The sequence below is a fragment of the Cherax quadricarinatus genome, unplaced genomic scaffold (assembly GCF_038502225.1).
Source record: "Cherax quadricarinatus isolate ZL_2023a unplaced genomic scaffold, ASM3850222v1 Contig4899, whole genome shotgun sequence".
Lineage (NCBI taxonomy): Eukaryota > Metazoa > Arthropoda > Malacostraca > Decapoda > Parastacidae > Cherax > Cherax quadricarinatus.
This window is the reverse complement of record NW_027199925.1, coordinates 10,157-21,795: the sequence shown is the minus strand read 5'-3', so window position 1 is coordinate 21,795 and position 11,639 is coordinate 10,157. Positions and strand designations below refer to the sequence as shown.

The 11,639-nt window shown below is 37.7% G+C and overlaps 1 protein-coding gene across 1 annotated transcript; it reads right to left on the bottom strand.

The window, feature by feature from the left end:
- Positions 1-2,105: 2,105 nt before the first annotated feature.
- On the bottom strand, positions 2,106-11,028 carry Ostgamma (oligosaccharide transferase gamma subunit). The gene is made up of 4 exons (XM_070081901.1): positions 10,870-11,028; positions 9,821-9,990; positions 2,978-3,095; positions 2,106-2,285 (listed from the first exon to the last, which is right to left on the bottom strand). Exons 1-4 carry the CDS (start codon positions 10,936-10,938, stop codon positions 2,121-2,123), a joined length of 522 nt encoding a protein of 173 aa, XP_069938002.1. The 5' UTR covers positions 10,939-11,028; the 3' UTR covers positions 2,106-2,120.
- Between the last annotated feature and the right edge of the window lie 611 nt (positions 11,029-11,639).

The following is an 11,639-nucleotide window of genomic DNA, read 5'->3' as shown; positions in this document are numbered from 1 at the left end:
TCTCCTCGCTGCTGCATTTACCACCCAAGCTTCACATCCATATAAGAGTGTTGGTACTACTATACTTTCATACATTCCCTTCTTTGCCTCCATAGATAACGTTTTTTGACTCCACATATACCTCAACGCACCACTCACCTTTTTTCCCTCATCAATTCTATGATTAACCTCATCCTTCATAAATCCATCCGCCGACACATCAACTCCCAAGTATCTGAAAACATTCACTTCTTCCATATTATTATCATTATTAATATGGCATCTTCAAAACTAATAAGACACTCTTAGTGATTTTAATGTGTACCTGCATGCTAGCACAATGTGCAAGTTTACTTAGGTACAGGTACACATACGCATAATTATGAGTTATTATAATAATAATAATGTAGGTATGTAGTCCACCTGGGCTACATACCTACAGCTACCTACATAGCTACACGATATTTAATGTGGCCCAGAGACATATTACCATCGACATACCATGTTCACTGACTCGAATCATTTCTAACAACTGCCTTTAAATGCCATCAGAAACAAAGGGAGAAGTAATGAATAATTCAAGTCGAGAATTGTAAACAAAAGCGTTATGTATTAAGGGGAGTGACGTAATGTTTTCCCTCCACCCGGCTACCACACCTCCATAGTATATAAACAAAATGTTTATATGTTACATAATGTGTTTCTTATATAATTTTGAAGAAAATATAATAGATTTATTAATGAAAATGTCTATATTAACGTAAAATAAGACATTTAATGTGCCCAAGTGATTATTATTAGAATTACGTACTGTTTTTCCTCCACCCGGCAACCACACCCCCATAGTATATAAACATAAAATGTTTATATATTACGTAACGTGTTTCTTATATAATTTTGAAGAAAATATAGATGGATTAATGAAAATGTCTATATTGAGATAAAATTAGACATTTAATGTGCCCAAGAGCGATTATTATTACATAATAGAGATATGTGCATATGGAGAATGTAAACAAACCAGGTGGCCCGCGCCGTATTTGAAAGACCACTTGCCGTATAGAAAGTTTTGTTCATAATTTGAGATCGCTGTATTAGCGGAACATCGAAAAGTGGGGCCCTACTCTAACATTATAATAACAAGAGCTTCAGTTCCCTAAATTAATAATAATAATACATAATATGTACGTAATAATAATTCAGAATGCTGCCGCTAGTTGGCACACTGATACCAAAACATCCAGTAAGCAGTGCAAGTTTACATCGCTGTGGGAGCATCTCTCTCGTGCTTGCTTGCATTTTTTACAGTCATTTGGCCAAATTTCTTTTTCCTAACCATGGGTCCTAAGAAAGTAAGTGCAAAGGACAGTGCTGAGAAGAAAAAGACAATGATTTCCATGGACTTAGCCAGGCAATACCAGCTTAGTATATCTACGATATGTAGATACTATAGCTGTATCAGTTAAGTTCAGTGATCAAAAAAACAATGTTGTTGGAGGTTTACAGGGCCACTGACATCATATGCCACAGCCTCAACATCCCCCACCCTTAGCCTCCCCCACCCACAACCTCCCCCACTATTTCTTCTCCAAGCAAGTACATATACACTTTATATAAACAGTTTATTATTTCTTTACATCCTGTAGCGTATGTAGTATTATGATTTGTGTGTTTATATATGATATTTTCAGTGTTTTCCTTAGAAAACTAGTGATCTACTGCAGTTAGCCTCAAAAATACTCTGTTTTCTCTTACAATAAGAGCATGGGAAGATACTATATAGTCAAAGTTGGACAGGAAATGGCGGACGCTTCCGCTGCTGCCTCTGCCACCATATTATGGCCTATTTTATTCATTCTAGAGTATATATCATTTTTCTGTGTTAATTATATTGTTTATTATGTCATATTAGATGAATTGTGATAGATGAATAAGCCATACGCTTGATAACAGCGTCATATTCAAGTATTTTTTCTCATCTCTCCAGAGTGCAGGAACGGATCAATGGCTTTTCAATTAATTTAAATGAGGAAAATTAATTTAATATACGAGTAAATTGAGTTACAAGCTAGCTCCTGGAACGGATTAACCTCACAAGTCAAGGTTCCACTGTATATACATATGTCGATAAATAATACACATTAGTGCACACGTAGCAAACATACCTGAATATCAGTCCTTTCAGCAACCCAGCGAGCTATGTTCTCAGCAGCAAAACCAACTCGCTGAATATCCAGGGTATCTACCTTTTTGGGCTTGCCTTTGGCTGGGAAATGCATAAACACAGGAGCAGAATTGAGTCTCAGCTGTAAAATATGAAATAAATATCTTCACTGTGGTGGAGTCTATAAATTCAAAATTATTAAATTTGAATAAACACTAAAAAACAATAAAAATTTTAACAACTTCTATTTTCAATTTGATCCAATAAAACTATCTAGGGAGCAATGGGCTAGTAACCCCTTCTGTATAAATTACTAAATTTAAAAAAAGCTTTAGTTGTTCTTTTTTCGTCACCAGTCACTCTGCCTCAGTGGGATACGGCTGGTTCGTTGAAAAGAAAATGAATATCTACAAATGGCTTACAAGAAAAAATCAAATGTGGGAGTAGATGAAAGTGTTTTTTAGGGGTTTGATGTGATGCGAGAGTGAGCCAGGTAACATTTATGAAGGGATTCAGGGAAAGCAGATACTATTTTTTTTTTTTTTTGGGGGGGGGGGGGGAGGAAGGGGGTGAAGCATAGTACCCACACTCAAAAAGATGGGTGGGAATAGACTGGAAGGTTATTTGAAGTGTGACATCTATGCATTACTGGAGAGCCAGATAATGAGTGATGGTGAAACCTATTTCCTTCTTTGTGTCACTGCCTTGGGGAGAAATCAATGTGAAAAAAAAAAAGTATACTGTACAATAAGGTCTGACTAATGTAAGTATACTGCCTTTAACAGAGTGTAGTAATCTTTGCATTTATTTCTAATCAATATACTAAATTCATACCTGTTGAAAGACATCTGGGCCTTCATCAAAGTCTACAAGAGCAAAGAAGAGCTTGTTGGAGTAGCCCTGAGAGTATCTCCAGGAGTTGGCCACTAGCTGGAATTCATCATGTGCATGCCTTAGAAAAAAAAAAAAAAAGGTTTAAATCCGTTTAGTCTCTAAAAGAATTTAATTTTTCCCATGGTTTCATTAGACAGAAAAAAAATAAGATTTCCCAAAATCAGAATATCTAAGTTGAAAAATGCAATAACTACTTATTTCAAGTTACAGGAACAGTTATGCCCAGTGTTCCATCTTCAGTGATATGTTCATCATAAAAAAACTTTAAATTTCCAATAATTGTAGCACTCACTACCTCTTTCAATTTACATATTCCATTTATCCACAACTATTTCTGAAGAAAAAATTCCCAGTATTCCTTCAGCTCCATATTCTTGAGTTTATACTGGTTGCTTCCTGTTATCACTGCTATCCCTGGGACTAGCTAGTGGAAATGTAATTTGATTTGATGACCAAGAATGTAATGGTTACATTTCACGTGCAGTAAAGTAGCAGTAGTAATGGTAGTCACAAAAGCATTAGCAGAGCTCATAAGTGGACATATAATTTAGTTGATAGCAGGATTTTGGTAATTTAAGATTACTCTAAGCACAACTTCTGAGCTAGTGAAACTCCCAGTATTTTGTTCTATAATGCTGAATGTAATAATAGAAGACACATCTAAACATCTACGTTTCTGGAGTTGTTCTCCCTTTATGATAATATTGGCACCTCATCAGTTCATGTGTCCATACAAGGTCATATGAGTTTACACATGCTTTAGTCATGAGTAAACTTATAGATTTGAATAACCTTTTCATACTGAATTGAAAAACTTGATAGATGAATATTTGTCTTCAATGACTCTGGTGTACAAACACTTGTAAGTCTCCTCAATGTAAACCCAATCTCAGCCTCCACTTGGGATCGGGTAAACCTCCTTGTTGGACTGTGTAGTCTTTTCTGGTCTATTCTTGGCGAGTTCCTTGATGAAAATAGTAGAAGCAGCAATTTCTATTTATAGTGTTACTGTTACATCCAACACTATGGTACAAAACACAGTTTTAATCTCTCTAGTTCAGGCATGATTAATCTTAAAATGCCAAACCATGACCATCAAATAAATCCCATCTTACACTGTACACCAAACCTAACCACTAGTTCCACAGCAATCAAATTATATCTCCACTAGCTAGCCCCACTCACACTTATGTGACCACTACTATGGAATACAAGGAGAATAGAAGCATCAGGGAAGAGAGAGGTGAAGGTTTATAAACTAAAAGAGGAGGCAGTTAGGGTAAGATATAAACAGCTATTGGAGGATAGATGGGCTAATGAGAGCACAGGCAATGGGGTCGAAGAGGTATGGGGTAGGTTTAAAAATGTAGTGTTAGAGTGTTCAGCAGAAGTTTGTGGTTACAGGAAAGTGGGTGCAGGAGGGAAGAGGAGAGATTGGTGGAATGATGATGTAAAGAGTAGTAAGGGAGAAAAAGTTAGCATATGAGAAGCTTTTACAAAGTAGAAGTGATGCAAGGAGGGAAGAGTATATGGAGAAAAAGAGAGGTTAAGAGAGTGGTGAAGCAATATAAAAAGAGAGCAAATGAGAGAGTGGGTGAGATGTTATCAACAAATTTTGTTGAAAATAAGAAAAGTTTTGGAGTGAGATTAACAAGTTAAGGAAGCCTAGAGAACAAATGGATTTGTAAGTTAAAAATAGGAGAGGAGTTATTAAATGGAGAGTTAGAGGTATTGGGAAGGTGGAGGGAACATTTTGAGGAACTGTTAAATGTTGATGAAGATAGGGAAGCTGTGATTTCGTGTATAGGGCAAGGAGGAATAACATCTTGTAGAGTGAGGAAGAGCCAGTTGTGAATGTGGGGGAAGTTCGTGAGGCAGTAGGTAAAATGAAAGGAGGTAAGGCAGCTGGGATTGATGGGATAAAGATAGAAATGTTAAAAGCAGGTGGGGATATAGTTTTGGAGTGGTTGGTGCTATTATTTAATAAATGTATGGAAGAGGGTAAGGTACCTAGGGATTGGCAGAGAGCATGCATAGTTCCTTTGTATAAAGGCAAAGGGGACAAAAGAGTGCAAAAATTATAGGGGGATAAGTCTGTTGAGTCCTAGGTAGTAGGTTGGTAGACAGCAACCGCTCAAGGAGGTACTACCGTCCTGCCAAGTGATTGGAAAACGAAAGCCTGTAATTGCTTTACATGATGGTAGGACTGCTGGTGTCTTTTTTCTGTCTCAAACATGCAAGACTTCAGTTACATCTTGCTACTTCTACTTACACTTAGGTCACACTACACATACATGTACAAGCATGCATATGCATATATATATATATATATATATATATATATATATATATATATATATATATATATATATATATATATATATATTATATATATATATATATATATTATATATATATTATACATACATACATACACACACCCCTCTGGGTTTTCTGCTTTTTTCTTTCTAGTTCTTGTTCTTGTTTATTTCCTCTTATCTCCATGGGGAAGTAGAACAGAATTCTTCCTCCGTAAACCATGCGTGTTGTAAGAAGCGACTAAAATGCCGGGAGCAAGGGGCTAGTAACCCCTTCTGCTGTATAAATTACTAAATTTGAAAAGAGAAACTTTTGTTTTTCTTTTTGGGCCACCCTGCCTCGGTGGGATACGGCTGGTTTGTTGAAAGAAAAGAAGAAGTCTGTTGAGTATACCTGGTAAAGTGTATGGTAGAGTTATTATTGAAAGAATTAAGAGCAAGACGGAGAATAGGATAGCAGATGAACAAGGAGGCTTTAGGAAAGGTAGAGGGTGTGTGGACCAGGTGTTTACAGTGAGACATAAGTGAACTGTATTTAGATAAGGCCAAAGAGGTTTTTGTGGCATTTATGGATTTGGAAAAGGCGTATGACAGGGTGGATGGGGGGCAATGTGGCAGATGTTGCAGGTGTATGGTATAGGAGGTAGGTTACTGAAAGCAGTGAAGAGTTTTCACGAGGATAGTGAGGCTCAAGTTAGAGTATGTAGGAAAGAGGGAGATTATTTCCCAGTGAAAGTAGGCCTTAGACAAGGATGTGTGATGTCACCGTGGTTGTTTAATATATTTATAGATGGGGTTGTAAGAGTAGTAAATGTGAGGGTCTTGGCAAGAGGCGTGGAGTTAAAAGATAAAGAATCACACAAAGTGGGAGTTGTCACAGTTGCTCTTTGCTGATGACACTGTGTTCTTGGGAGATTCTGAAGAGAAGTTGCAGAGGTTGGTGGATGAATTTGGTAGGGTATGTAAAAGAAGAAAATTAAAAGTGAATACAGGAAAGAGTAAGGTTATGAGGATAACAAAAAGATTAGGTGATGAAAGATTGGATATCAGATTGGAGGGAAAGAGTATTGGGGAGGTGAATGTATTCAGATATTTGGGAGTGGACGTGTCAGCGGATGGGTCTATGAAAGATGAGGTGAATCATAGAATTGATGAGGGGAAAAGGGGTGAGCGGTGCACTTAGGAGTCTGTGGAGACAAAGAACTTTGTCCTTGGAGGCAAAGAGGGGAATGTATGAGAGTATAGTTTTACCAACGCTCTTATATGGGTGTGAAGCATGGGTGATGAATGTTGCAGCGAGGAGAAGGCTGGAGGCAGTGGAGATGTCTTGTCTGAGGGCAACGTGTGGTGTGAATATAATGCAGAGAATTCGTAGTTTGGAAGTTAGGAGGGGGTGCTGGATTGCCAAAACTGTTGTCCAGAGGGCTGAGGAAGGGTTGTTGAGGTGGTTCGGACATGTAGAGAGAATGGAGCAAAACAGAATGACTTCAAGAGTGTATCAGTCTGTAGTGGAAGGAAGGCGGGGTAGGGGTCGGCCTAGGAAAGGTTGGAGGGAGGGGGTAAAGGAGGTTTTGTGTGCGAGGGGCTTGGACTTCCAGCGGGCATGCGCGAGCGTGTTTGATAGGAGTGAATGGAGACAAATGGTTTTTAATACTTGACGTGCTGTTGGAGTGTGAGCAAAGTAACATTTATGAAGGGATTCAGGGAAACTGGCAGGCCTTACTTGAGTCCTGGAGATGGGAAGTACAGTGCCTGCACTCTGAAGGAGGGGTGTTAATGTTGCAGTTTAAAAATTGTAGTGTAAAGCACCCTTCTGGCAAGACAGTGATGGAGTGAATGATGGTGAAAGTTTTTCTTTTTCGGGCCACCCTGCCTTGGTGGGAATCGGCCAGTGTGCTAATAAAAAAAAAAATACTATGATTCCTTCATCCCATCACTTTCTTTTTTTCATGTCTCTGCATTAAACTGATAAAGCCCCTGGTAGGTAAAACGTCTCTAAAGATACCCAGGTGTTGCAAGTCTTATTCTTTAAAATCTACATAGTTTCCTTAACCTAAGAGTCTTTTAAAATAATATTTCTTTTATATACAGTGAAACCTCGGTTTTCGTGATTAATCCGTTCTAAAAAGTTTGACAAAAACCATATTGTACGAAAACTGAAGCAATATTTCCCATAAGAAACAATGTAAATCCAACTAATCCGTTCCAGACACCCAAAAATATTAACAAAAAAATACATTTTATAGAGAATAACTATAGTTTTACATACAGAAAACAATGAGAAATAAATATAAATGACTAATGAAATGGCTAAATGAACATTTAACATCACTCTTGCCTTTACTGAAGACTCTTGTTGGCATATGGAAGACGGTGAGATGGGATGAGGGAGGAGGACAAGTTATTGTTTAGAAGGGAAATCCCCTTCCATAAGGATTTCATATATCAATGCCCTATCTGGGGTTACTTCCCTTGTCTTTTACTGGCACTAGGACCAGCTTGAGAGTCACTGTCGCACAAAAAATATGTCCTGAGAGGTCTGTTTCTGGAGTCTAAGATTTGCCTAAAATGGGACAAGGCATTGTCACTGAACATGTTGCAGACACGGCTTGCAACAGCTTTGTTAGGGTGATATTTCTTCACAAAACTTAGCAACTCACTCCTCTTTGCACACACGTCCTTAATCACTAAAAGAAGGCACATTCTCCCCTCTCTCTCTTCCTCTTCCTCTGAAGCAATTTAATCAGCTGTAGTCTGTTGCTTTTCTGGTGATGCTCACTCAACAAGAAACAGGCAGACTGAGTCACGAACACATGGGACGCTTTGTGTGGGCACTCGAGTGGCAGAGTCACACGGATGCATTTGGTACGGCCCATTTTCAACTCTATGAAAACCGAACTAATATACGAAAACTGGGACAATTTTGACGAAAAATAGCCAAAAACCGAATCCTACAAAAACTGGGGCATACGAAAACTGAAGTTCCACTGTATATAAGGAATACCATAAATCATGTATTACTCTACTCCTTTCACCACAAGTGGAAGGACTAGCAGGAGAGGATCTGTGCATCCACAAATGATGTCAAATCATCATCAGGCTTCTGAGTTACCTTCATAACACCAATCTTCATAAATTAAAAAACTAAATGAATAAACACTTATCTAAAAGATATTCACACTGCATGTGGGAAAAACACACATCATCTACACTTTAGACACACAAGTTACCATAAACTGGATATTTACTGTAACTGTATTAAGCATTTTACACATGAACTGTATGGTATATATAAAAAAAAGGGTTTATTCAGTTGGAACAAAACATTTACTTTATGCTTAATCAAGTAGTAAATACAGATCTTATGGAGTGAAGAAAATTCAATTTTAATGGAGATGATCGGTAAGTCAGTACAAGACCTCTATCTCTCAACCAAAAGCTCCACCGAGGGCATCATACGACTAAGGCATGCATGAAATAAATTTATATATTATATTATTCAATTAAAACAATTATATGCAGATGCTCAGGAATGAAACTCCATGTTTTGTACTGCTCCCGCCTTCTTTCCTCCTGGGGACAATTTCTAAGGGAGGAAGACTAATTGGATAAGCAACCCCAAAGGGCTATTAACTAAGGAAGTTAAATGTGGCTTGTCACTGGGGCTATTTGGGCCTCTATCCTGACAAGCAAACAGCAGCAAATTAACTCCTAGGTACCTATTTATGGCTAGCAGGTTTAATTAAGGAGCCTTGCCTATTTATCTCGCCTTGCCTAGACAACCTGATCTTTTAGTACACAAGTATTCCCCATTAATTCTGTATTTGTAAATACCGAATATAGTGTTAACACATATATATACAATGGTCCTTCGAGCTATGATGGGCTGGAGTTAAAATAATTTTTAGTTACGATCTGCGTTAATAGAAGAATTTAATTTTGAGCTGCAATGAAAAATTTGGAATATGATATGCCCTTGTGATTTATTTATGCCATCTTTTGTATTACAGGCAAATTCTCTGAAGATCAAACAAAAAATTGTGAAAAACATGATGCAGGAGTTAGAATTAGTGCACTGGTGCACGAGTATGGCTTTCCACAATCAACCATCTCTACTATTATCAAGTAAAATGACACTGTAAAGGATACTGAAATGGGTGTCAAATCTTAGCTAGTGCACAAAGACAAATTATCATAAGAGATGGAAAGACTGTTGTTAATGTGGATAAGAGAAGATGAAGGGAGATACAGTGCCTGTTTGGTCTGGGAACAAATTATCATAAAACTATGAATTTTGGGGTTTGAGTTATGACAGTTTTGAGGTAGGTTACATCTTCTGAAATGGATTAATATCATAACTCAAGGGACTACTGTACTTTATAAACAAGTTCTTAAAATATGAATACACAAAGGCATACCTATACTGCAATATGCAATCAAATACTAAGTATAATGCATTACCTACCTGCAGATACCACACTGTCTAGATGGCGCTAGTGCAGTGAACATTACAATCATAGAATAGTTGCGAGGAGTGCCTTTAACATACTGCCGAAACTTGTCCCCATTGAAGCGCAAAACTGGTTTTTTCAAACCGGCATCTGACAACTGCTGGACACGCTCTGACAGAGTGAGCTGTAAATGGAATGAGGACATCCAATGGAAATAAATAAGGACCCCAATGGAAATAAGTCACTTCGACTTTTTGGGTTATCCTAGGTTCTCTACACATATGCTGCTATGATAATCTATGTAACTGTATTTGTGTATACCTAAATAAACTTCCTTACATTATGGCCCAATGGCCTGGTGGCTAAAGCTCCCGCTTCATACACGGAGGGTCCGGGTTTGATTCCCGGTGGGTGGAAAAATTACGACACGTTTCCTTACACCTGTTGTCCTGTTCACCTAGCAGCAAATAGGTACCTGGGTGTTAGTCAACTGGTGTGGGTCGCATCCTGGGGGACAAGATCGAGGACCCCAATGGAAATAAGTTACACAGTCCTTGATGACGCACTGACTTTCTTGGGTTATCCTGGGTGGCTAACCCTCTGGGGTTAAAAATCCGAACGAAATCTTATCTTATTAGGCAAGTGGCCAATAAAGCCATTATAGACAGACATGGTGAAACTATAATTTTTTTTTTAAAAATTAAACATACGCAAAACTTCCTTAATGGATTGTATATTATGGAGGGTAAAATGTCATCAGATTTCGTTTATATTATGAAAGATGTAAAGCCTGTCGTTCAACATATAACATGAAAGGGATGGTAGTCTGGAGTGGAGGGTGAGATGAGGAAATAATTCAATAAAAAGTCGAACAATAAACTTACTACTAATGCTAGGTCTAATCAAAATAATGAGATAATTATATTTATGAAGACGTTAAACCAGCGAAAAATTATAAGTTTTTTTCGACTAGCAAACAATTTATTATATTTTTTAGGAAACAGGTTCTGTGCAAGAAATATGATTAAAAAGAGTTAAGTGTTATCTCCTAACATATACGTACCTCTTTTTTACACTGAATTAAAGTGCAAGCAAAGAAAAGGACTAAAATAAAGCTTGTAACTGAAGTCATCTTCGCTTGTTTACATTGAAAGTATAAGGTGAGGAAAGTGTCAGTGTTCTGTGTGATCCTCTTGGATGATCCTCTTACAACACTCTCACCAGCCAACTCAGATCCTCCATAAACAAATTCTAAACCCAATTTTACATAAATTTAGATTTTTTTTTCTGTCCATTGTATTATATGTCTTATTATGTATATTAATAAAAAATAATTAATGTTACTTCCTCATTTATATTTTTCACAAGTTATACAGTGTAATGTATAACCATCTCATGGCTGGATTGATAGTTGTATTGTTATATTGTCTATTGTTCCCGGCACTGCAGGCTGTCGAGCGCTGATTGGCTAAGAGTTTTTTTGGTGGGGGAGGGGATAGCGGGGGGGGGGTTGTTGGTCTTCATTTTGGTCTAGAAGGGTTATATGAAGGATAGTTCATGTGTGTTAGTTTATTTAGGTACAGGTACACATAAGCACAATTATTATACATAGTTTAATATGTGTAAATTACCTAGGTAGGAATTGGTCGTTGGGATATGAGGTTGGTTGTTGGTGCAGAGGGGTGGTTGTTAGGGGTAGAGGGGATGGTTGTTAGGGGTAGAGGGGATGGTTGTTAGGGGTTGTTGGTAGGGTGTTAGTTGTTGGGGGGGGGGGTGAGTTGATTGATTAAGACTACATGCAACCTGTATATACACCTAGATACATACAACTTT